General features: G+C 47.5%; 1 protein-coding gene across 1 annotated transcript; it reads right to left on the bottom strand.

Moving 5' to 3' along the window:
- Positions 1 to 7,219: 7,219 nt before the first annotated feature.
- FOXH1 (forkhead box H1) lies at positions 7,220 to 21,204 on the bottom strand (the record flags this gene model as incomplete). Its single annotated transcript, XM_081014521.1, has 3 exons — positions 7,220 to 8,242; positions 9,962 to 10,066; positions 20,947 to 21,204. 3 exons carry the CDS (start codon positions 21,202 to 21,204, stop codon positions 7,220 to 7,222), a joined length of 1,386 nt encoding a protein of 461 aa, XP_080870647.1.
- Positions 21,205 to 27,007: the final 5,803 nt, after the last annotated feature.

The following is a 27,007-nucleotide window of genomic DNA, read 5'->3' as shown; positions in this document are numbered from 1 at the left end:
ATCTTCCTTCAGGATCACTTAATGCAATCAGTTGTTCCTGCAGCCTAATTCCCACCTCTGCAGTAATAGCCAGCAGCTGCAGAAATGAGGAGCTCTTAATTGTTGTGGGCGGTCCTCTGACAAAGACTCCTTTCACAAAGAAACTATAGGATGCTCTCTGGGAGTTTTGTGCATGCAGCCATGACCAACAACCTACAGGTGAAACTCGGAAAATTAGAATATCGTGGGAAAGTTCATTTATTTCAGTGATTCAACTTAAAAGGTGAAACTAATATATGAGATAGACTCATGACCTGCAAAGCGAGATATGTCAAGCCTTTATTTGTTATAATTGTGATGATCATGGCGTACAGCTGATGAAACCCCAAATTAACAATCTCAGAAAACTAGAATATTAAATGAAATCAGCAAAACAAGGACTGCAAATAGAGCAATATTGGACTTCTGAGAAGTAGAAGCATGCATATGTACTCAGTACTTGGTTTGGGCCCCTTTTGCATCAATTACTGCCTCAGTGCGGCGTGGCATGGATGCATATTCAGTTGAATTACTGAAATAAACGAACTTTTCCATGATATTCTAATTTTCCGAGTTTCACCTGTAGACTGCTTTAACAGAGAATTCACAGGGGCTTTAATGGGTTGTCCTGGAACAGATATTAAGCTAACTGGTCAGCAATCTCCCATATCCTGCTGGGATCCATTTTAAAAAACTGAGTCTCACATTGACCACTTCCCCAGCCCTCAGGTGGAGAGGCTGATCTTAAGGACAAGTACCCAGCAGAACCCCCTCTGAAGAATCTAGACCAGAATCCTTTTCTCCTAGTGGCCAACCATTGATTCATGGCATTGTGCAGTTGGAGGGGACCCCAGGGGTCATCCAGTCCAACCCCCTGCAATAATAATAATAATAATAATAATAATAATAATATTTATACCCTGCCCATCTGGCTGGGCTTCCCCAGCCACTCTGGACGGTTTCCAACAAAATATTGAAATACAGTAATGCATCAAACATTAAAAGCTTCCCTAAACAGGGCTGCCTTCAGATATCTTCTAAAAGCAATGCAGGAATCTCAGCTAAGGCGCCCAACCTCTGCTTGAAAACCTCCAAGGAAGGAGTATGTTCCACTTGGGAAGTCCGCAACCAAGACCTGAGTGCAAGGGCTTTCTTCCCTCCTAAAATTGCTGGAAGCTGACATTCAGAGGCCTATTAAGATAGCTTTCAGGGTTCCTGGCTTTGTAATAGCTGTGCTCTCCCCTCCAGGAGTTTGTTCCGATCAAAAGTGGGTGAGACAAACTCCTGGAGGAGAATGAGGCTATCAAAGGCTACCAATAGCAATGGTTCTTCAACATCAACTTCATTGGACTGGTCATGATGTTCAGATGCCTGATGATCGTCTTCCAAAGCAACTGCTCTATTCCAAACTTAAAAATGGGAAGCGTAATGCTGGTAGTCAACAAAAGAGGTTTAAAGGCTGTCTCAAGGCAAATATTTGAAAATGTAGTATAAATACCAACAATTGGAAAACACTGGCCTGTGAACGCTCCAGTTGGAGAACAGCCTTGACCAAAGGTGCCAGGGGCTTTGAAGACACTCGAACTCAGGACACAAGGGAGAAATGTGTGAAGAGGAAGGCACGCTTGGCAAATCCACAGCGTGATCAACTCCTGTGCAGAAACCTATGTCCCCATTGTGGAAGGACGTGCGGATCCAGAATTGGCCTCCACAGTCACTTACGGACTCATTGTTAAGACCGTGTTCATGGAAGACAATCTTACTTGGCTAAAAGGGATCGCCAAAGAGAATATGCTAATGCACGGGTAGGCAAACTAAGGCCTGGGGGCCGGATGCGGCCCAATCGCCTTCTAAATCCGGCCCGCAGATGGTCTGGAAATCAGCGTGTTTTCACATAAGTAGAATGTGCCCTTTTATTTAAAATGCATCTCTGGGTTATTTGTGGGGCATAGGACTTTGTTCATTCCCCCCCCCCCAAAAAATATAGTCTGCCCCCCCACAAGGTCTGAGGGATAGTGTACTGGCCCCCTGCTAAAAAAGTTTGATGACCCCTGTGCTAAGGCCTCTGCCTTGGCAGGATTTAAAGGTAAAGGTAAAGGGACCCCTGACCATCAGGTCCAGTCGTGGACGACTCTGGGGTTGCGGTGCTCATCTCGCTTTACTGGCCGAGGGAGTTGGCGCACAGCTTCTGGGTCATGTGGCCAGCAGGACTAAGCCGATTCTGGCGAACCAGAGCAGCGCACGGAAACACTGTTTACCTTCCTGCCGGAGCGGTACCTATTTATCTACTTGCACTTTGACGTGGTTTCGAACCGCTAGGTTGGCAGGAGCAGGGACCGAGCAACGGGAGCTCACCTTGTCGCGGGGATTCGAACCACCGACCTTCTGATCAGCAAGTCCTAGGCTGTGTTTTGTTGTTTAGCCATTTAGTCGTGTCCGCCTCTTTGTGACCCCCTGGACCAGAGCACGCCAGGCACTCTTGTCTTCCACTGCCTCAGGCAGTTTGGTCCAACTCATGCTGGTAGCTTCGAGAACACTATCCAACCATCTGGTCCTCTGTCGTCCCTTTCTCCTTGTGCCCTCCATCTTTCCCAACATCAGGGTCTTTTCCAGGGAGTCTTCTCTTCTCATGAGGTGGCCAAAGTCTTGGAGCCTCAGCTTCAGGATCTGTCCTTCCCGTGAGCACTCAGGGCTGATTTCCTTCAGAATGGAGAGGTTGGATCTTCTTGCAGTCCATGGGACTCTCAAGAGTCTCCTCCAGCACCAGAATTCAAAAGCATCCATTCTTCGGCGATCAGCCTTCTTGATGGTCCAGCTCTCACTTCCATACTTCACTACTGGGAAAACCATGGCTTCAACTATATGGACCTTTGTTGGCAAGGTGATATGTTTTCGCCTGAGTTTATTATCCCTCCCCCAGCCCTCCTCTGCCCAGAGGCACCAGTTCATTCCATGCACTCCACTGCCTCTCCCAGTTCAGATATTACAGAGAAATGCGGCAGGAAATGATCTGCATACTGCTTTTGCAATACACAGATGGATCCACTGAACCCCGCCAGACCTATAAAGGAACAGGAGAGCTGGTGCTGTGGGGCTTCTCCAGATACAACTCCCATAAGAGGCTGCCGGATCAGGCCAACAGCCAAGCAGATGCTTGTTGGAAACCGGGAAGCAGGATTCAAACGCAAGACCAACACTGTCCCCTCCTGGGGTTTCCAGCAACTACAATTCAGAAGCCTTTCTGCCTCCAACTGCGGAGGCAGAACTGAGCCACCAAAAGTTCTCTCCTCCTCCACAAATCTGTCCAGTCCTCTTTTAAAGCCATCCAAGATGGCGGCCATCACAGCTTCCTGTGGCAGGGAGTTCCGCAGTTTTACTCTGTGCTGCATCAAGAAGTCCTTTCTTTTCTCTGTCTTGAATCTTCCATGGAATTCCTTGGATCTTTATGGAACGTAAATTTGAAATTTGCAGCCAGCTATACCATAAGAGAGAACATGATGAAAATGGCCCATAGGTGGTACATCACTCCTTCCAGATTATTAAGAATGTATAAAAATTTGGTGAATGCTTGTTGGAGATGTGGAGGAAATAACGGTGACATGATCCACATGTGGTGGACGTGTGAAAATATTTAAGATTTTTTGGGGGGAAATATGCGGTGAATTAAAATAGATGATGGGGATAACCTTCATTAAAAAACCGGAGGCATTTCTATTAAGTATTATAGACAAAGAGATCCCAAAAAATTCAAGAGTTATTCATGTATGCAACTGCAGCGGCTCGTATACTTGTGGCCAAGGGGTGGAAAGATCAGGAGGCTCCCAAAATAACAGACTGGCAAATCAAATTACAGGAATTTGTGGAGATGGCTCAATTGACTAGCAAACTCAGAGGAAACTCAAAGCAAAAATTTGCGGGAAAATGGCATGGTTATAGAAGATATGTTCAAAAATACAATAATAGTTTTGCCTCCGTGCTAGCGTTCGAGTGACAAAGGAAGTAAAAGGAGGTGGATAACAATTAAGGATTTATTGTGTTTTCTGAATGTATTGGAAAACTTAAATAGAAAGGTTTATTGTTTTGTGTACATTCAATTGTAAGATAAAACATATCCGAAGGGACTTGACAGGAAGTCAAAAATTGAAGAAAAAAGGTTTGTAAGATAAAAGGGGGGAAATATTTATTTTCATTATATTATTATTATTATTATTATTATTATTATTATTTGTGTGTGTTTTATATGGGATGTTTGGGAGGAAACAAGATGGTAAATAACAAACAAAATATTGATGTATGTAATTTTTATTTCTCCATTGTATTTTGTGGTCATATGGTTGTAATGTTTTTTGTAATATAAAATCATTCAATAAAAAATATTATTATTATTATTATTTTAAAAGAATCTTCCAAGACCGCTAGCAGCTGGGAATGAAACAATATTGAGTCTCCTGTGCCAGATTTCATAGTCGTTCAATTATTTTGTAATGCAAAGGGTTTCCAGACGGTCCAAAGGTAGGCAAAAAGGTAAAAAAAAATTGCAGTTGCCTTAATACTAAGGTATTCGTTTCGTTCATTTTTGTTCACAAGTATCATTCAAGTTCTATAAATCTCTCGCATTGGAAACTGGAAAAGCGAAACACCACCAATGAGAACGATAATGGCAGACACTTATGATAGAATATTTCCAACTAACAAAACTGACGGGTAAAGTCAGGGGAGCTTTAAATCAGAAAACATACGGAGAATGGAAAATATTTAAGGAATAAATTAAAATTATATTGTACAAATGATACCATCTTAGCAGAACTTGAATGATACTTGTGAACAAAAATGAATGAAACGAATACCTTAGTGGAATATATGAAGAAGGATATAACGCAAAGCTGTGCGACAAAACCACGATAATAGAAATAGTATAGTGAGAACGATTGGAAGTTTTAAGCAGAAATTTTTATTTGATGAACATGATTTTATATAAATTTTTGGGTTTTTTTCTTTTTCATTCATCTTTTCTTTCTATTCTTTTTCGTCTTTTTAACTTTTTTCTTACTCTTATGTCGTGATGTTTTTCCTTCTGTATTGAATTTTTCTATACTTACCTTCGTTGTAAATGATCATTTATTGGTATTTTAAACCAATAAATATTTACCATGGGGGGAAAAACCCTCTCGCATTGCAATGCCTTATTTCCCCCCTCTATGTGGGCAATTCCTCAACAGCAGAAAAAAGGAAGAAACTGATTCAGGTGGAAGATGAGATGCAGAAATGTTGAGTCTGTCCTGCAGTGACACCTGGCACAAAAATATTTCAAATATTTCCCCATCCTTCTCTTTCTCTCCCCTGCTCACGGTTCGCAACTTTCGAAATATCCCTTTCCCTTCTGTCAAAAGTGAAGCAAACTGTGCAGCTCCCCATTCCCACAACCCGGTAGCAAAGCTTTGGACATAAATGCACCCATTTTCCTGAAGCTTATCATTGCAAGGTGAGGACTCTGTGGGGAATGGTATTCCCAAAGGCGGGACAGAGATCTTCCATAACGTCAGCCCTATGGCCTCGTCTGCCGCCCTGTAGATTCCACCACAACACCATAGTTTGCTGCGGAGTGAATTTGTATTTATTTATAAAAATATTTACATCCTGCTATATCTTTTTTTTTTTAAAGAGCAGTTTACAACAATATACATTTTTTTTTAAAAAATTGAAACTTTAAAAATTTAAACCAGAGACCATCACCTTACTATTATGCAAATACGTTTCCTTAAGGGCCTGACGGCACAGAAAAAGTTCAGGTTGAAACGGAAGGAGCCTGCTGAATCTAGTGGCAGGGAGTTCCACAGGACTGGCTGGGCCGATGACACTAAAGGTTTGGTTTCTTGTTGGGGTCAGATGATCCTCGCCAACTCAGGAGGTGGCCAGCAACGCTCTTGCGGATGATCTCAGCGGTTTGGGATAGAAGGGTTCAGGTGACCCCCGAGGTAGAATCGCAGGATCGTAAGGGACCAGAGGGTCATCTAGCCCAACCCCGAGACCAAAGTTGTCCCCCCCAACTTTTTCCTTTTATTTATTTATTTTAAAAAACCTTGCATTTATAAAGACAGACTTGCTACCAGCCAATATTCTCACCAGTTGACCAGAGGGTGTAAAGCAACAATCTCTTTTCTGCATCTACTCCTGGAGTGCCAATTGGTGGGGAAGTTCTGTGATGCAGTAGACGCTTCCGATTATTAGGCGCCAATTGGCGTAAAGGTCTTTGGAGGGGATCACAGTCCTAGGACTTGAGACACTGATGGGTGGAAAGATTGGAAGGGGTGAGGGTGGCGGGAAATCTCCAGATTCCAAAATGTTGATTGGCCAGAAAGTGCCAGGGTCCTCCCGGGGCAGTGCCAGGAGGAAGCGACTGTTACGTCTGGGCATTGCGCTCTGTCTCTGCCAGACACTCTCTAACCAGCGCCCGGGGGGCATGAACAATTCCTCACCTCTCCATACCACTCTTGCTGCCTGCGTAGGTAGGCAGGTCGAATCTCCTTCCCCGTCTCCTCAATGACCAAAAGCAAGTCTGTCTATGAGCTCTGGGAGGCTTGGGCACCTGGGGGCTTCATAGCCTGCCCGTAGCCCATCGACGGGGGCCCAAAATCGTTGGAGAGAGGTCAGAAGGGGGCAGAAGCTCCAGAGTCCAACTTTCTTTTCAGAGAGGCAAGTGGTCTGGGGACAGCAGCGCTTCTCCCGGCTGCTGGCAGGGGGCCACCACCGTGCTCTGCAGAAAAGGCCCCGCCACGCTCGCAACTGGGAACACGATGTCGGCCGGCCGGGTCATCCAGTCGAGGCCTTTGTAAATCAAGACAAGGACCTTGAACCTGGCTCAGCAGCAAATGAGCAACCAGTGCAGCTCCGTTAACAAGGGAGTTCAATGTTTTCGCTGGAAGCTCCGGTCGGCAATCGGAGCGCGGCTTCTGAACCGGGTCCAAGGGCAGCCCCACGCAGAGCGCATTGTAGTAGTCCAGCCTCGAGGTTCCCAGTGCACGGACTATGGCTGTCCAGGAATGGCGAACCAAAGAGAGCTGGGCATGATGGCGCCTAATGGAGGGAGACTGGGATTTCTGTTTCGATTTATCCTGTGAGATCTGGAACATCTGCAGTTGCGAATCCCGGGTGTTGGAGAGATTAAGCCAAGAGGCGTCATCTCTTAAGTCCTGCTTTCTTTTCAGAGAGGCAAGTGGTCTGGGGACAGCAGTGCGTCTCCTGGCTGCTGGCCAGGCTGGTAGGGGGCCACCACCGTGCTCCGCAGAAAAGGCCCCGCCATGCCGGCAACTGGGAAGATGATGTCGGCCGGCTGGGTCATCCAGGCGTCGAAGACGGTCTTGTTGGGCGGCATGGCTTGGTCCAAGTCGAGCAAGAGCCCCGAGGGACGGGCCAGGGGGGCGGGGGGCCTGGGCAGCAGCTCCCAGTACCCCGGGGGGCTTGTGAAGGGCAGGGGGTTGTAAATCGGCAGGCCCGGGACGGCGGCAAAGGCGGAGAACGGAGGTGGGTAGCTGGGGGGAGCCACCACGTTGGGGGCCACACACTTGGTGTACGAGGTGGGCAGCTGCTGCAGGTGTGGCCCTCCGGCCCGCGAGGCGTCGTCGGAGTCTGAGCTGCTGCTCTCGGGGCCCTGGAGGACCCGGGGGCGCTTGGCCAAGCTGTGGGGCACGTGCCCCTTCTTGGGCCTCGGCCACCCGGCTTGCCTTCCGTCGGGGGACAGGGACCCCAGGGAGGAGAGGCTGCTGGAGGAGGAGAAGGAACGGAGGGCCGGCAGGCGGCTGGGGGGCCGCCAGGGCAGAACTGGGTGCTCTGTGCAGACCTGGTAAATGGGGACGGAGCCCCAAGCGTCTAGGGCGGCAGAGGGGCTGTGGGGCAGCTCAGGGGCTGCCCTGGGCTTCCCGCTCAGACCCACGTCCTGGAAGTCGCTGAGCAGGGTGTCAATGCTGATGGGGCTGTTTTGGGGGACCCCTTCACCGGCCGGGAATGTCCTTGTGTCCTCAGGGGTGGGCATGTTCTGGGGGGCCGGGGGTCTTCCGTTGAGCGGCCAGCCGTGGTACACATAGGGGGCCAGGTCGGCGGCAAACGCCCGCTCTTCCTGGCGGGAGATGGGGGTGTTTTGCAGTTTTAGGGCTTCCGGGGGGATGCGGTTCACGTCCACGGTCCAGAAATTCCCCTTGGCCTTGGGCTTGGACGGGTCCTTCAGCACCTGCGGGAGACGGGAGGGAGGGGTGAGGTGCTTTTTTATTATTGTTATTATTAATAATAATAATAAATTTTTATTTATACCCCAGTATGCAGATGACACCCAGCTCTACCTCTCCTTTAAATCAGAACCAGTGAAGGCGGTGAAGGTCCTGTGTGAGTGTCTGGAGGCGGTTGGAGGATGGATGGCGGCTAACAGATTGAGGTTGAATCCTGACAAGACAGAAGTACTGTTTCTGGGGGACAGGAGGCGGGCAGGTGTGGGGGATTCCCTGGTCCTGAATGGGGTAACCGTGCCCCTGAAGGACCAGGTGCGCAGCCTGGGAGTCATTTTGGACTCACAGCTGTCCATGGAGGCACAGGTTAAATCCGTGTCCAGGGCAGCTGTGTACCAGCTCCATCTGGTACGTAGGCTGAGACCCTATCTGCCCGCGAACTGCCTCGCCAGAGTGGTGCATGCTCTGGTTATCTCCCGCTTGGACTACTGCAATGCGCTCTACGTGGGGCTACCTTTGAAGGTGACCCGGAAACTACAACTAATCCAGAATGCAGCAGCCAGACTGGTGACTGGGAACAGCCGCCGAGACCATATAACACCGGTCTTGAAAGACCCACATTGGCTCCCAGTACGTTTCCGAGCACAATTCAAAGTGTTGGTGCTGACCTTTAAAGCCCTAAACGGCCTCGGTCCAGTATACCTGAAGGAGCGTCTCCACCTCCATCGTTCTACCCGGACACTGAGGTCCAGCACCGAGGGCCTTCTGGCGGTTCCCTCACTGCGAGAAGCCAAGTTACAGGGAACCAGGCAGAGGGCCTTCTCGGTAGTGGCGCCTTCCCTGTGGAACACCCTCCCACCAGATGTCAAAGAGAACAACAACTACCAGACTTTTAGAAGACATCTGAAGGCAGCCCTGTTTAGGGAAGCTTTTAATGTTTGATGTATCATAGTATTTTAATATTCTTTTGGAAGCCGCCCAGAGTGGCTGGGGAAACCCAGCCAGATGGGCGGGGTATAAATAATAAATTATTATTATTATTATTATTATTATTATTATTATTATTATTATTACCCTGCCCTTCCTGGTTCAAAAACCGGGCTCAGGGCAGCTAACAACAAATTTAAAATACTTTTAATTATAAAAGCAGCATAAAATACAATATAAAAACATGAATAACAAAAAAAATCAAAAATCAATTTAGGGGAAATAAGCATTAGATAATCTCCAGGGCTAGCTGGCTGGACTGGTCCTACTTGGGCCAGCGAGGAGGCCAGGGGAGAATTAGCTGTGGGGTCTCAGAGCGGGTAATCTTCATAAAAAGAGGAGAGGGAGGGAAGAGAAGGGAAATAAAAGATCAGTCTGAATTCAAATTAAAGGCCAGGTGGAATAGCTCTGTCTTACAGGCCCGACGGAAGGAGGTTAAATCCTGCAGGGCCTGGTCTCGTGGGACAGAGCATTTCTCCAGGTCGGAGCCACCACTGAAAAGGCCCTGGGGGAGGATAGTCTGACTTCCTTAGGGCCTGGGACCCCTAAACTTTGGTTATTCATGGACCTTGGTGTTCTGTTGGAAGCCGCTAAGAGTGGCTGGGGAAAATTATTATTATTAATAATAATAATAATAAGCTTCAGCTCTGCAATTATGCTGTCCGATTCTGGCCCCTCTTGAAGCCCAGGGTCCCCTTCAGGCCCCAACCCTCCCTCCCTCCCTTGCGCCCCCACCTCACCTTGTAGAAGCAGTCATTGGAAGACAGGTTGTGGCGGATCGAGTCCTTCCATCCCTGGTAGCCTTCCTTGAAAAAGGGGAAGAGGGTGCTGATCTCTTGGATGATCTGAAAAGAGCAGGAAGCAAATGTGAAAGGATTCCTCGGGGGTCAGTGGGCACCGATCCCGGACAGTGCCCCATAGGAACGCAGGCAATACAACTCTTGGGGAGAAGCCTCTGGATTCTAGGATTCTGCAATATCCTTCTGGAGGGGAGGAGGCCAGAATCTGGCCGGCAGCGCCACCTGCTGGAATGACCGGAGCTCTGCCACGCAGCTGCCCTACCTGCCTTGCAAGGTTGTTGTGATAAGAGGGTAAGATCGGCTGCTTTGAGCTCCTTGGAGCAAAGGTGGGAAATAAACCAAATAAATAAGTCGATTCCTGCCGGGGGGGGGGGGGGGAGAGGCTGGCCCAAGTATATATTGGATCAGATATGGCATTTTATATTTGCAAAAAGCCTGGCTCAAAACCATCTGTCAAGAGGTAAGAGGAAATCATTATTAAATATTATTAAATGTTACATATTAAAGTATGTGGTATTTGACTCCAGACAGGCGATTTAGAATGCAGCATGGATCAGGGTTAGAGGTATACTCATTTCATATTTCATATATTTTTAACTGCAGCTATATCTGAATTGTCTCTGTTATATCCAACTGCAATTCAATGTATTCCTGTTGTGTTTTATGATTTCCCTGATATTGTAAGTGAGCTGGAACTGGTCTGTGACCATAATAATATAATTCTAATTCTAATACAGCAGATTTCTAATTTCTCAATTAACTTGTTTTGGAAAAATGGTTAACTATGCATTATCACTACACATTCTATCTAATATTAGGTTGCAAAACCACTGCACTCTCAAGTGGTTTTATCAAGTTATCTGAATGATGAAGTGAGAAAGAATATATATTTATGAGCTAGTATGAAGCTCTCGACAGCTCCAGAAGTTTCGATTGCCACAAAGGGGAATGTTAGCATGACATTAACAGTGAAAACATGGTTGGAATATTGCAGAAATGTCAAAGGTTACAGAGCACATTCAGTTATGGGATGGCTGGAAAAAGCAATACGACCTTGTTTAATATTTTAATGTTTCAATATTTTAATGTTGTATTTTAATCTTGTTTTTAAGTTGTATTCATTCAACTTGTTTTTATTATTGCTTGTTAGCCACCCTGAGCTTGGCTGGGGAGGGCGGGGTATAAATAAAAATTATTATTATTGTCATTATTAACTTCATGAAGAAAAAACTATAGATCACATATTTACTGCTGTAATTCATTCGAATTAACGTAGTATTGATGAGCTGCAATGATTGTATTTATAATATTGGCTTACATTGAATTTTATTCAGATTTATGTTATCCTTGTAGTGTCCTTTATTGCATTTGGTTCTCTAGATAGGTCTTTCCATGTGAACCAACCTAGAAGTTATCAGGAAAGAGGAAGATGAACTGATTAAGGTTTTCTAAAAGGGATGACCTGGAGACTTCTCCCCGCCCCACCACAGATAGCTCTTTTAATGACGGTTAAATAGACATATCCTGCTCTGAGGATTTGCATTTCCTGCCTTTGCTTTGTTCAAAGCAACCTTTTGAATAGAACAGGTGAGCTCCCACCTGAGGGCAAGATGCTGAAGAGCAGTGTTGTGTGTTGCTGTAGTGCTGTCAGTTTTAAGCTGTGGGACAGCTCAATTGCTAGAGCCTGCGACTTAGAATATCATGGTTGCGGGTTCAAGACCCAGGCTGGGCAAAAGATTCCTGCAATATTGGGGCTGGATTATCCTCGTGGTCCTTTCTGACTCTGCAATTCTATGATAACCTAAGTCAGAGGTTTTCTACCAGTGTGCTGTGCAGAGCTGTCAACTTTTCCCTTTTCTTGCGATGAATCCTATTCGGAATAAGGGAATTTCCCTTTAAAAAAGGGAAAAAGTTGACCGCTATGGTGCTGTGGAGGGACGTGGGTGGCACTGTGGGTTAAACCACAGAGCCTAGGACTTGCCGATCAGAAGGTCGGCGGTTCGAATCCCCGCGACGGGGTGAGCTCCCGTTGCTCAGTCCCAGCTCCTGCCAACCTAGCAGTTCGAAAGCACGTCAAAGTGCAAGTAGATAAATAGGTACCGCTCCGGCGGGAAGGTAAATGGCGTTTCTGTGTGCTGCTCTGGTTTGACAGAAGTGGCTTAGTCATGCTGGCCACATGACCTGGAAGCTGTACGCCGGCTCCCTCGACCAGTAAAGCGAGATGAGCGCCACAACCCCAGAGTTGGCCGCGACTGGACCTAACGGTCAGGGGTCCCTTTACCTTTACCTTTATGGCGCTGTGGCACCCTGGGGTGCCTTGAAATGATGGCCAGGGGTGTCCTTTGTCCCTCTTTCCTTTCCTTCCCTCCCTCTTCTAATGTCTCCCAAAGTCTTGCACAGCCGCAGGATCACATTCACCCGGTGCTCTACCAGCTGCACTGGCTCCCAGTGGAGTGCAGGATCAGGTTCAAGGTGCTGGTTTTGACCTTTAAAGCCCTATACGGCCTAGGACCCTCGTACCTACAGGACCGCCTCTCCTGGTATGTCTCATGGAGGACCTTACGGTCTTCAAACAAAACCATCTTGGAGATCCCGGGCCACAGGGAGGTTAGGCTGGCCTCAACCAGAGCCGGGGCTTTTTCGGCCGTGGCCCCGATCTGGTGGAACGCTCTGTCCCAAGAGACTAGGGCCCTGTGGGACTTGACATCTTTCCGCAGGGCCTGCAAGATGGAGCTGTTCCGCCAGGCCTTTGGCCAAGGCACAGTCTGACCCCCTCCTTTGGTCATCCTCACAGAACTCTAGCCCAATGGTTGCCATGAATTCGACTCTGAATTGATTTTAGAATGAATTGATTTTAGAATGTACAGCCATACCTCGTTTTGAAGTTGCTTCAGGTTGAGCGCTTTCACGTAACGTTCCACAGCGACCCAGAAGTAACGGAACGTGTTACTTCGTTTTCGCTGCTCGTGCATTTGCAGACGCTCAAAATGACGTCACACGCATGTGCGGAAGCGACGAATCGCGCACACGCAGGTTGCGTTTGCTTCAGGATGCGAACGGGGCTTGGGAACAGATCCAGTTTGTATCCAGAGGTACCACTGTATTTAAATTAATTGATTGTGATTTTATGTAACCTGTGCTACTTTTATTGTTGCTAGCTGCTCTGAGCCTGGCTTCGGCTGGGGAGGGCGGGATAGAAATAAATTCATTAATTATTATTTATTATTATTATTATTATTATTATTATTATTATTATTTGCAGTAGCCCTGATCCTGCCATTGCTGGCTCCCAAGGGAAGGTGCTGGCCTCGCTTTCACCTTTGGCCAGTCTCCGTTGGGCCACTAAGGCTGGGGGCATCCCCTGCCCTGTGAGGAACCCCTCTCTATTTTGGGGGGGGCAGGAGCTTAGAGACCGGGGTGGCAGCAGCAGCTGCCCAAAGGACTCCCAAGGAGAGGGGAGAGGAGAGGAACCACGGGGGGGGGGGGAGGTTTGGAAAAGGGCGAGGGGCTGCCGGCTCTGCAATAAAAGGATGACCTAACTGGATACTTTATGTCCCCCAGGGGTGCCACAGAAATAATGTACAGTGGATGCTCAGGTTGAGAGCGTGATCCGTGCGTGATGCACGTTCACAAGCTGCAGCATTCGCAACCTGCATCTGCGCATGCGTGGATTGCGATTCGGCACTTCGGTGCATGCACAAAGCACGATTTAGCACTTCTGCGCATGCACGACCACCGAAACCTGGAAGTAACCCGTTCCAGTACTTCCAGGTTTTCGCGGTCTGTAACCCGAAAAAACACAACCTGAAGCAGGTGTAACCTGAGGTATGACTGTAGTTGGTCAAGGGAGCCATGGACTCAAAAAGGATGAAAACCTCTGGCTTAATTGCATTCCCCAGCAGAGATGGAACAGGATGCCCCCTTCTGGGCAGCCTCTGCAACTGCAAAGTGAGAGACTCATGGAGTCGAGTTCCCCAGGGGTGAGATGCCAACAATGGGCGAATTTTAGCACAGACTCTCCATTTCCAGCCACCACCTATTGAAGCTGAGAAACCACCAAGTTCCCTTCAGCATCTTCAGCACTCGGTCAACTTCAGACCTGTACCAGATCCTGCACTGGAGGGGGCTGGACTAGATGACCATAGGGGGGACCCCTTCCAACTCTACTATGATTCATATTTAATAAATATTATTATTATTATTATTATTATTATTAATACCCCGCCCTTCCTGGTTCAGAAAACTGGGCTCAGGGCGGCTAACAACAAATTTAAAACACTTAATTGGTGCAACAACAAACAGCATAAAACATGAATAACAATAAATTCAGAAATCAAAAAGCAATTTAGGGGGGAAATCCATCCAATAAACATTCGATGATCACCAGGGCCAGCTGGCTGAATTAGTCCTAATTATCACTTATATTGATCATCAAATTGTAAATAAGAGAAGCTGTACTTCTTAGCCTCCCTTCCAGCTGTCCAGACAAGGCATGAGGGAGGGAGCTTTTGAAACCACCTTGAACCACGTAAGACATTGACCCGACTCCTCCTCTGGGAGAAAACCTGTGGATGATCCAAAAATGTAAACAGAAAACTGCCTTCGGTGCCACTGACCCCTTGCAGGCAAGAATTCAGTTGGGTGTGCTTTTCTGCAGAGAGAGGGGCAGAAAAGGAACTTTCCCCCGTCCCAACAGAAACCCCAGGTCTGCATGGCCATGAATTGTAATGGCTTGCGGTTCTCTACCTGTGGGTCCCCAGATGTTGGACTACAACTCCCATCATCCCTGAGCAGTGGCGTAGCGTGGGGGTGCAGGGGGGGCCGGCCGCACCGGGCGCAACATCTGGGGGGGGGCGCTCGCACTCGCAGCTCTCTGCCCCTACCTGGCTCACTCACTCTCTCTCACTGCAGTGCTGGCTGTGCGAATCCGATCTGAGCCGCTGGGTCGCCGCCCACTGTGGAGGGGGTGGGTGCCAGGCGTGCGGTGCGGAGAGAGAGCGAGGGACTATCTGGGGGAGGGACAGTGCAGCGGCCGCCCAGCGCAGCGCTGAGCGCGGGAGAGAACCACACCAGACCAGACCAGGCAGCAGCAAGAAGAAGCTGGCAGCGGCGGCAGGTTAGGGGTTAGGGGGCGCAAATTACTTGCCTTGCCCCGGGTGCTGACAACCCACGCTACGCCGCTGTCCCTGAGCTCTGGCCTTGCTAGCTAGGGGTGATGGGAGTTGTAGTTCAACAACATCTGGGGACCCACAGGTGGAGAAAGGCAATCGACTCCCAAATTAGGGAGCCTGGCACCACCGCTCTGTTTCGAGCATCGCTCTTGTGGCTCAGGGCCCTTGTATCTATGGGACCGCCTCTCCTGGTCTGCCCCACAGAGGACCTTAAGGTCCATGAATAATCATAGTTTAGAGGTCCCTAAGGAAGTCAGATTATCCTCCACCAGGGCCAGGGCCTTCTCAGTGGTGGCTCCGACCTGGTGGAATGCCCTGTCCCAGGAGACCAGGGCCCTGCAGGATTTAACCTCCTTCCGCAGGGCCTGTAAGACAGAACTAATCCGCCTGGCTTTCAATTTGAACTTAGCCTGATCTTTTATTCCCCTTCCTTCCCTCTTTCTCCCCTTTTTATGAAGATTATCCGCTCTGAGATCCCACAGCTAATTCTCCCCTGGTCTCCTCGCTGGCCCAGATAGGACTAATTTAGCCAGCTAGCCCTGGTGATCACCTAATGTTTATTGGATGGATTTCCCCCCTAAATTGATTTTTTAATTCTGAATTTATTGTTATTCACGTTCTATACTGTATTTTATGCTGTTTTTAGTTGCATCAATTAAGTGTTTTAAATTTGTTGTTAGCCACCCTGAGCCCGGGTTTCTGAACCAGGAAGGGCGGGGTATAAATAAAAAACTATTATTATTATTATTATTAAGCAGCTGTACCTGCCTCTCACTGCCAGAAATACAAGCTTCTAATAATTAAATGTTTCCTGCAACACACGGGCTGGACTAGATGACCCTTGGCAACTTGACAATTCTATGAGTCTCTTAATTTCTTTTCTGGGATGGCGATAGAGGATGCCTGGAACAGGAGACGGAAACCGTATCTCGCCATTCTCCCACGTTGAGATCCAAAGCTGGCTTCCAATGTTTAAAAACTCATTTAGGTAACCCTGGCCCACCCCATAATAAATTAATAATAATAATAATAATAATAATAATAATAATAATAATAATAATAATTTTATTTATACCCTGCCCTCCCCGGCCAGAGTTGGGCTCAGGGAGGCTAACACCAGTAATATAAAATTATTGTAAAACAGTAAAAACATAATAGGGGAAAAAGAGAGGGAGGGAAAAAACAAACAAACAAAAAAACCACAACCCCAATTTAAAATACAGGTTAAAATGCAATTTAATAATCTTGAGGGCTGCAGTTCCGCCTAGCCATCAGGGCCGGATTTCGGTTTGACAAGGTCCTAAGCTGCTGAAGGTAACGGGGCCCTTTCTATGTCCAGCTGTCCTTTGCCAACAACAAACTGTTGCCGTTTTTTTGCGTTGAATAAATGTTACATGGTAATTGATGAACCTCATAGGTATCTAAAGCCATTTGCATGCAACAAAATACACGTATTTTATCATAGCAACTGCTGAACTGAAATACAATACATCCAGGTTGTTTTTTCCTTTAAATTTTTTTTGGGGGGCCCTAAGCTATAGCTTGTTTAGCTTATACCAGGGGTCAGCAAAACTTTTCAGCAGGGGGCCGGTCCACTGTCCCTCAGACCTTGTGGGGGGCCAGACTATATTTTTTGGGGGGGAAATGAATGAATTCCTATGCCCCACAAATAACCCAGAGGTGCATTTTAAATAAAAGGGCACATTCTACTAATGTAAAAACACGCTGATTCCCGGACCGTCCACGGGCCCGATTTAGAAAGCGATTGGGCCAGATCCATAGCTGTCAACTTTTTCCTTTTTTAAAGAGAAATTCCCTTATTCCGAATAGGATTCCTTGCAAGAAAAGGGAAAAGTTGACAGCTATGGCTGGATCTGGCCCCTGGGCCTTAGTTTGCCTACCCAGGGGTCTTCAGAGTTAGGAGAACTGGGGGGGGGGGGGGGTTCATTGAGTGGGGAAGCTTAGGGCCTGGGTGGCAAAAGGATAAAGGTAATCCTTGCCACTGACCCAGAAGCCTGTTAACTCCCCAGGCATCTGTCAGCTGAGCAGGCGCATTCCTCCTACTGTATGTAGTGTAAATATCTTCCCCACATCATCCATGGGTCAGAGATCAGTCAAGCCAGATGGGGATTAGCGCCTGCAGGGTGCAAATTGCTTTGGTGGAGGGGAGAGGAATGTTGCATTGGAGTAAGGCAGCATCACTCGAACTCGCCTCCCTGCTGGTGCCCTCTCTCTCTAAGCCCTCTCAATTGTCTCCCAAGGCATTTGCCCAGGAGATCCAAAGATAGATAGATAGATAGATAGATAGATAGATAGATAGATAGATATATCTTTATTGTTATTGTCCCATGCAGGACAATGAAATTGCAAAACTACATAAAACTACCACAAAACTACATAACACTACATAAAAACTACATAAAAAGGGGCATCAAATCGAGTGATCTGGGTCAGGCTGCACACTTACTGGAGAGTAAGTCCCACTCAACTTAGTGCAGACATCACAAGAGCAAAATCCAAACTTCGGAAGGAAAGAAACTTAATCAATATAGTGGTTCCTTGGTTCTCAAACAAGGGACCCTGCTGAAAAAGTTTGCTAACCCCTGCTGAAGACTATAAGCAAGAGCCAGGATAATTTTACGGAGGGACCTTCCACAAAGCGTTGCCAAGAGGCAGTCCTTGACTCCCAATAGCAATGGCCAAGCCCGACCCCTTGGGTCGAGGGCCTCTGAGAATGCACAGAGTGCCTCTCAAACGTATTGATTTATTGCATTTGAGCCCACCTTTCCGCTAAGGGCCTCAAGGTGGCCACGTGGTTCTCTCCCTCCTCGTGTCATCTTCACAACAGCCCTGTGAGGTAGGCTCAGCTGAGAAGCAGAAACTGGCCTTTGAGGCCACACCCAGTGAGCTTCACAGCCAAGGGAAGGGGAGTCGAACCCTGGTCACTGGCGGAGGAACACGATCCTGCTGGGGTGCCATCGCGGCTGCCCCCAGCTCCGCCACTGATCCTGGTCTCCCACTTCCTAGTCCAGCGCTCTAACCATTGAACCACCACTGCCTTTCCAATTTCTAAGCTTCACCCTGCACCTTGTATGCTGCCCTGTTTTTCAGCCACAATATATTCTGGTCCTATATTGCACGAATGAACCCCTTGCTCCCCCAAGGATGGCCGTCGCTCCTCCAAACTAGTATTTCCCCAGAATTACACCCGTGGCTGTAATTCAGAGGCGTAACGCCCACTCTCATCGCCTTCAAAGGACTCTCATCTAGCAGCATTGACATCTAGTGGCAGGGAGTTCCATAGATTAATCCTGCACTGAGTGGGAAAAGTATATACACCCCTTCGTCCAAAATCTGCTGCAGGAAGAACCACACATTGTAGGCTTCTGGGAGAGGGATAAATTCTTCTTAAGAGTAGACCCACTCAAATTAATGGAGCTAAATCACTCAGGGTCATTCATTTCAATGGGTCTAGCCTGAAGACGACTAATAATAGATAGAACACTTTTTTGTCTGCCCCAAGTTCTCCATATAATCAAAATTAGAATTATCATGAATGAATAAAAACCACCCTGGCTAGTTATACTATGGTCTTTTAAACTGGGGGAGGCGGGTATTGATCTTGTTTGTTACCAGGTTTTGTATTTTCCTGTTTTTATATTGTAAACCACCCTGTGATCCTTGGATGCTGATGTATGTATGTATGTATAAATAAATAATAATAATATTTTCTTATTAAACCCTGAATTATTTTACTCCCTCTTTAGTTTCCTCCACCCTGAATTGAACAAAAACCAAACATCTCCCCCCCCCCTCTAAAAATACTATCAAGGGGTTTTTGGTGAGGATGGCTTCCCCCATGCAGAGGTGCTGGAAGGGGGGGGGGCGGGAAGAGGAGATTCTTAGATATCCCAGAGGGCCTTTTTATCTTGCTGAAGCAGCTTAGCACAGCTGGGGGGAGAAACGGGTACCTGGAAGTAAATATTCCCTTCAATTTCAGAGATACTAAAGGCTTGGAGCAAGGCATTTTGCTAACTGGTTTGGGAAGGAGCAGTCCTTAGGCAGATAAGAGCCCTGGTCTTTGAAATCCTAGCCCTAGCCTGACCCCAGGGTGATCTAGAATATTTATTTCATTTCCTAAAATGTATACACTGCTTGATTGCAAAAAAACCAAAACCAAAACCCCTCAAAGCACCAGTAAGGAAATTTGACAACAATCTTAGACTTCTGAAAAGTTAAAATAGATGAAAAACAGGATTAAATCTCGCATTTCAGGGGGTTGGAGTAGATGACCCTAAATTCCCTTCCAACTCTACAATTCTAAATATATAGCTGGGCTGATCTGAACAAAAATGTTGGCGTTCCAAAGTGTACAGGTGCCACCACACTAAAAGATTGAATTTCTGCAATTGTGGGGAGGATGTTATTTTGGATTGAAGTGGTTGAATGGGTGCGTATGGGGTAAGACAATCTCTGATGGGTAAATAGAGAGCAATCCTGATTACTTGGACCAGAATGAAGCCCTGGAAGAGGGGCAGGCACTCCCATAAAAACATACAATCTACAAAAAAAGCCGCCTTGCTTTTACTCTCCTGCAAGAGACCCAGGAAAGCAGCAATGGTTGCAAGGCAAGGGAGCCCAACTCTGCACAAGCCTAGAGATTTCAGAATTTCAAATAAATCCCGTCATCCTGAATGATCATAGTGGAAACTAAGTCCCCATGATTTGGAAAGAGCAGTTGTGTTAAGGCAGCCTGTTCTGCAGCCTTCGAGGGACGAATTAAACTCCAGTTGAATTGTGAGGCTCCACAAGGATCGGGCCCAGCTATTCTAGCATCACAGAAATCGGGACAAGTATCCCTGCAAGTAAGTTCAGGAAAGCTCCAAGCCTTAAAAAGGTCAAGACAAAATCCTAAGGTTTTCTGGGCTCGAACACATTGCACAAGGCAAAGGATATTAATCCCAGGGCTGCTGAATTCGTAACGGAAGCTAATGCCATTAAGTCCTGAGCAGTAAAAATTTCCCATTTGAGCATAATAAATTATCTGTCTATTCCAGAATCCTTGTTCTCACAGCAGCCAACCTGATGCCCATCGTGGGAAAACAACAAACAGGATCTGAGCACAAGAGCCTTCTCTCTCCTTTCCTGAAACTTCCAGTAACTGCCTCCAGCTGTGGTGGCAAAGCCCAGCCATTCTGGCTAGTAGCCCATGAATTTATCCAATCCTCTTTAAAATCCATACAAGTTGGTGGCCATCTCTGCCTCCCACAGTTTAACTCTGCGCTGCCTGAAGAATTAGGACGTCCTTTTACCCATCCTGAATCTCTCAGCATTCAGCTTCCTGGGATTCTGCTACAGTTAAGAGAGGAGGAGAACGATTTTCCCCTAGCCTCTTGTGCATAATTTTACAAACTTCTATCGTGTCGCCTCCAAGAGAGAACCAATTCTAGGACCTTCCCTAGACATCCGAAGGCAGCTTTTACAGTCGGGTGTATCCTGCAAATTCTGCTGGAAGCTGCCCAGAGTGGCTGGGGCAACTCAGTCAGATGAGCTGGGTACAAGCAATAAATAATAATAATAATAATAATAATAATAGGCTTTTCTCTAAAGTCGCCTTTTTTCATAGGAGAGTTGCTCCATCCACTCCCTCATTTTGGTGGCCCTTTTCTGCACCTTTCCCAACTGCACGATATCCTTTCGTAGGGATGCCTCCCCCTCGCCCACCTGAGCCCCCCACCCCTCTGATCATCTTACCTGGGACAATTTGAGCTTCCGGCTTGGGGAGGTCTGGATGGCCAGTGCAATCATTGCCAAATAGGTGTAGGGGGGCTTGGGGTGGCGGTGGTAGTTTTTCTTCTTCCTCTTCGCCTTTCTGCCCGCCTCCTTGGCCGGACCCTCGCCCTGCCTGCCACCAGGCTCCTCGGCAGACCCCAGAGCTTCCTTGCCCAGGGTGGGGTCCTTGTCCAGGGTGCCGTTCTCAGGATTTTGGTGTGGACTGGAGGTGGCAGACATTGCTGCTGCTGCCTCCGCCTGGGAGAGCCTGAAGGGCTAGTCAACTGACCAGCGGCTCCTAGGATAAACAGCTTGTTGGCCTAAAGGAGGAGGAAGATTTGGAACCCATTCATGTCTTTATCATGCTGATGATGGAATCTCAGCCTGGAGATGGAGATCCTGCAGGGCAGAAGGGTGTGAGGGGAGGGGCGCAGGGGCCAGTTGGCAAACCATTAACATCTGGCTGCTAATCTCTGAGCCAGAGATCCAGTGCCTGGGTTAGCCCCATGAGATGCCTACTGCAGGCATGGGGAGATGGAGGATTTGCACCTCTTGGTAGTGGCGCCTAATGGTGCTGCCATTCCCAACGGCTTGCCTGAGCGGCGTGCAAAACATCTGGAGCAGAATCGGGTCCCCGGGCTAAACAGGAACCCACAAACTGGAGTTTTAATTCGTGGCGAGCAACCTATCCTTTCCCTGACAGGGTGGTTCTTGATCGATGAATCACAGATTTGCAGGGTGGGAAGGGGCCCCAAAGGATGTCAAAGTGGGAGGGGTAGCTAATGCTGCAGAAGACAGAATCGGGATTCAAGGTGACCTTAGAGGATTGGAGAACTGGGCCCAAACTAACAAAAATGAGTTTCCAGAGGGACAAATGTCAAGTTCTGCACTTACAAATATAAGATGGAGGACATCCGCCTTACTAGCAGAACATGTGAAAAGGACCATGGGGTCTTAGTACAGTGGTACCTCGGGTTACGTACTTAATTCATTCCAGAGGTCCGTTCTTAACCTGAAACTGCTCTTAACCTGAAGCACCACTTTAGCTAATGGGGCCTCCTGCTGCTGCCGCGCCGCCGGAGCACGATTTCTGTTCTCATCCTGAAGCAAAGTTCTTAACCCGAGGTACTATTTCTGGGTTAGCAGAGTCTGTAACGTGAAGCCTCTGTAACCCGAAGCATCTGTAACCCGAGGTACCTCTGTAGCACACAAGCTGAACATGAGTTGACAGTGTGATGCAGCCGCAACCCCCCCCCCCACAAAACACCCCACACTAATGCTATTCTGCATCAACAGAAATCTAGTGTCCAGATCAAGGAAGTTCATAGTACAGTGGTACCTCGGGTTACAGACGCTTCAGGTTACAGACTCTGCTAACCCAGAAATAGTATTTCGGTTTAAGAACTTTGCTTCATGAGAACAGAAATCGTGCAGCGGGAGGCCCCATTATCTAAAGTGGTACCTCAGGTTAAGAACGGTTTCAGGTTAAGAACGGACCTCCAGAACGAATTAAGTTCTTAACCCGAGGTACCACTGTACAAAAGGGGGCAACATTGCAATTTAAGAGGGATATTGACAAGCTGAAATGTAGGCAGAGGAGGGAAACCAAGATGATCCGGGGTCTGGAAACTAAGCCTTGCGAAGAGCGCTTGAAGGAGGTGAATATGTTTAGCCTGGAAAAGAGGAGACTAAGAGGAGATATGGAATCCATCTTCAGATATCTCAAGGAGGATGGAGCCAGCTTGTTTTCTCCTGCTCTGGAGGGTAGGACTCGAACCCACGGCTTCAAGTTTCAGGAAAGGAAATTCCAACTAAACATCAGGATGCAGTCTTGGAAGGAAGCCCCACTGAGTTCAAAGAGACTTACTTCCGAGTAGACCCACTGCAAACTGCTCAAGTCACTGTTTCCACATTCCTGATTCTTGCATCTGTGGAATGCTTTTGTACCCCTTGTGTTAATTACGCTGATGCCTCTTGTGTTTGACTGATGTTTTATGATAAGTGTCCCGCGATCCTGAGTGCAGGAATCAGAGCTGGGGATCAATATACGATATACAGTATCTTTATTGTCATTGTCCCATGCAGAACAATGAAATTGAAAAACTACATAAAACTACATGAAAACTACATAAAACATTCAAAACCCCTAAAAACCCCATTTTAAAATACACTGTACTATAGAGACCCCTTATGCTGCGTTTAGAACCAGAATTGCATTTGCTTAGAAACTGTTTCTCAGGCGGCTAGTCCTAGTCTTATCACCCTGGACCTTCTTCCAGAAGGCAGAAGCTGAAAGAGATAATTTCCGGGGTGCGCACTATCCTGCTCTATCTCTGCAGCTTTCTTATGGCACCTGGAAGCGTAGATTTGATCCAAGGTGGGAAGAGGGCACCCAATTATTCTCTCCGCAGTCCTTACAACCCTGGACAGCATTGGTTTTTCTGTGACCGTGCAGCTCCCAAACCACATGCACAGACCATAAGTTAATACACTCTCCACAGTACAAGGGTAAAATGCCATCAACAGGTCCTTTGAGAGATTGTTTTTCCAGAGGACTCTCAGAAAATATAAGCTCTGCTGTGCTCTCTTCACCAGGTCTTTGCTGTTTTCTCCCCAGGTTAGGTCATCTCTCAACTCCGTTCCCAGAAATCGAAACACCTGTTCCACGCACTTCCCCTCAATAATCCCGTGGTTCTCTAGATGTTGTGGAACTGCTGCTCCCATTTTCATCCCTGATCATCACCGGCCTTTGTGGTTGCTGGGAGCTGACACGGAGAGCCAGTGTGCTGTAGCAGTTAGAGTGCCGAACTACATCTCGGGAGACCCGGGTTCGAATTCCCCCTCCACCCTGAAGCTCACTGGGTGATCCAGTCACTGCCTCTCAGCCCATCTTACCTCACAGGGTTGTTGTGGGGATTAAATGAGGAGGGGGAGAATTAGATAAGCCACCTTGAGTGCCTTAGAGGGAAAGGTGGGTTATAAATGGGTCAAAGATTCCTGCCTTTCAGGGGTTGGACTAGATGACCCTCGTGGCCCATTCCAACTCTGCAATTCCGTGATTCTATGGAATATTAAATATGAGTTAGATCCACCAGAAGCTCGGCTCTGGCCTCGCCGGTCCTGGAAGGAGCCTTTTAAAAAGTCCCATACGCTCAGAGACATTGTGCCTGTTCATTGGGGGAGATAGGAAGCCCAGAGCACTTGTTCTTTAGATGTCCCTTTTATGAAGAGGCATGTAGTGAGACCATTGGTCCCCTACTAGTGAGGCTCGCTGACCTCCCGGAAAAGCAAATATTTGACCTTTTCCTGTTAGGCAAAGATCAGAAGATGATCTGGATGGTCACCAGATTCTGTGTACAGATCTGTAGGCGCAGACCATCCCCTGACTCAAAGTAGTTTGTGAAGAAAATCCCCAAACTCGGTTTCATGGGTGACTCTGGGTCATCGCCCTGCGGTAGCTTATCTTAACGTTTTAAGCGTCTACATGCTTATCGCATGTATAAATTTTAAATTTCTTGTTGTACATTGTTTTAACTGTTTGTTTTCCTTCTGGGATTGTACCCCCAAGTGTGTTTTATAAGCTGGTCTCCGACCGTAATAAATTATCTATCTGAGTTAGATCTCTATGGCCATTCCTGTTATGGGAAGCAAAGCAAGCACTGATTTCTTTTCCTGGAGGGAGAAAGAAACAGACCAGTCTGCTCCCCCCTCCCAATTTAAATTTTGTGCCTGGAGGTGCAAGAGACTGGAGATTTTGGCTCAAGCACCCCAGAAGGGGTCCTCCTTTCAGGGAGTTATCAGTCTCTTGCTTTCTTTCCTTAGGGAAAGAGTGGCTTTGCTCCGTCCTTTTGATTCCTCATCTCAATCCACATGCAGAGAGCTTCAAACACTTGTCTGGCCCCAGAGGGAATCCTGTCCTCTGCTTGAGTGGCTGCACTGAATGCCCCTCAGAAGCCCCAGGGAATGGCACAGTGATGGGCAGACGGGGCAGCCTGTCTCTCTCTCTCTCTGCCTGTCACCCAGACACTCTCCAACTCCACCCAGCCTGGCCAGTCCGTTCCTCAGGTGGCTCAGGCACTTCAGTATACAGTGGTACCTCGGGTTAAGTACTTAATTCGTTCCGGAGGTCCGTAGTTAACCTGAAACTGTTCTTAACCTGAAGCACCACTTTAGTTAATGGGGCCTCCCGCTGCTGCCGTGCCGCCGGAGCACGATTTCTGTTCTCATCCTGAAGCAAAGTTCTTAACCTGAAGCACTATTTCTGGGTTAGCGGAGCCTGTAACATGAAGCGTATGTAACCTGAAGCGTATGTAACCCGAGGTACCACTGTACCTGAAGGAGCGTCTCCACCCCCATCCTTCAGCCCGGACACTCAGGTCCAGCTCCAAGGGCCTTCTGCTGGTTCCCTCCCTGCGAGAAGCAAAGCTACAGGGAACCAGGCAGAGGGCCTTCTTGGTGGTGGCGCCCACCCTGTGGAACGCCCTCCCACCAAATGTCAAAGAGAAAAACAACTACCAGACTTTCAGAAGACATCTCAAGGCAGCCCTGTTCAGGGAAGCTTTTAATGTGTGACATTTTAGTGTATTTTTAATATTTTGTTGGAAGCTGCCCAGAGTGGCTGGAGAAACCCAGCCAGATGGGTGGGGTACAAATATTTTTTATTATTATTATTATTATTATTATTATTATTATTATTCTGGGCATGGAAGCAGAGGAAGTAGGCCAGATGTCAGAATCACAGAACTTGAGAGTTGGCAGGGGCCCCATGGCTGCAGGATCTGATTTCTTTCTGCAGGGCCTGTAAGACAGAGTTGTTCCGCCTGGCCTTTGGCTTGGAATCAACTTGATCCCCTTCCCCTCTATCCTTTTTCCTTTCTCCTTCTGTGATGGAACTCCTATTTGGGGACTTCCCTGGCTTTTTTCTGGCCCATGTAGGACCAGTATGGATAGTTGGCCTTGGTGAAGACTTGACGTTTTCATCCCCCAAAAAGTTTTTGATTTGAGTTTCTACTGAATTGAGGCTGCATTTTAATGTTGTATTTTAATCTTGTTTTTAAGTTGTAAAGGTAAAGGGACCCCTGACCATTAGGTCCATTTGTGGCCGACTCTGGGGTTGCGGCGCTCATCTCGCTTTACTGGCCGAGGGACCCGGCGTACAGCTTCCGGGTCATGTGGCCAGCATGACTAAGCCGCTTCTGGCGAACCAGAGCAGCGCACGGAAACGCCATTTACCTTCCCGCCGGAGTGGTACCTATTTATCTACTTGCACTTTGACATGCTTTCGAACTGCTAGGTTGGCAGGAGCAGGGACTGAGCAACGGGAGCTCACCTCGTCGCGGGGATTCAAACTGCCGACCTTCTGATCGGCAAGTCTATGCTCTGTGGTTTAACCCACAGCGCCACCCACGTCCCTATTTAAATTGTATTTTAATCAACTGTTTTTATACTTGGTGTTAGCTGCCCTGAGCCTGGCCTTGGCTGGGGAGGGTGGGGTATAAATAAAATTTATTATTATTATTATTATTATTATTATTATTATTATTATGTATTCAGTTCAACCCCCTCCAATGCAGGAATCTCAAGTAAATCATCCATGACCGGTGGCCCTCCAACCTCTGCTTAAAAACCTCCAAGGAAGGAGACCTCTGTTCCACTGTCCAACAGCTCTTACTGTCAGAAAGTTCTTCCCAGCGTTTAGCCAGAATCTCCCTTCTAGTAACTTGCCTCCACTTTTCCAGGCTAAACATACCCAGATCCTTGGTCATCTTGGCCACCCTCCTCTGTTAGACTTCTTCACCAGCTGAATGTATGCAGCGACTGGGGCGTTAAAAATAAAAGGCTGCTCACAATATACTTGCTTATTTCTATTTTTGAATATATAATAATCAAAGAGCAGCAACTCACCACACCTCACAGCTCCGCAACAGCGCTATACAAAACACACGGTCAGCTTAAATACAGTTTTCAAATAATCAATTACCCTACCACATTACTGCATTTTGTGTAGCAGTTAAACTCCCCCTCTAATTATTTAAATTGTCAA

Source organism: Podarcis pityusensis, assembly GCF_964106645.2.
Source record: "Podarcis pityusensis genome assembly, chromosome: 7".
In the NCBI taxonomy this organism is placed as follows: Eukaryota; Metazoa; Chordata; class Lepidosauria; order Squamata; family Lacertidae; genus Podarcis; species Podarcis pityusensis.
This window is presented reverse-complemented; position numbering and strand designations above follow the sequence as displayed.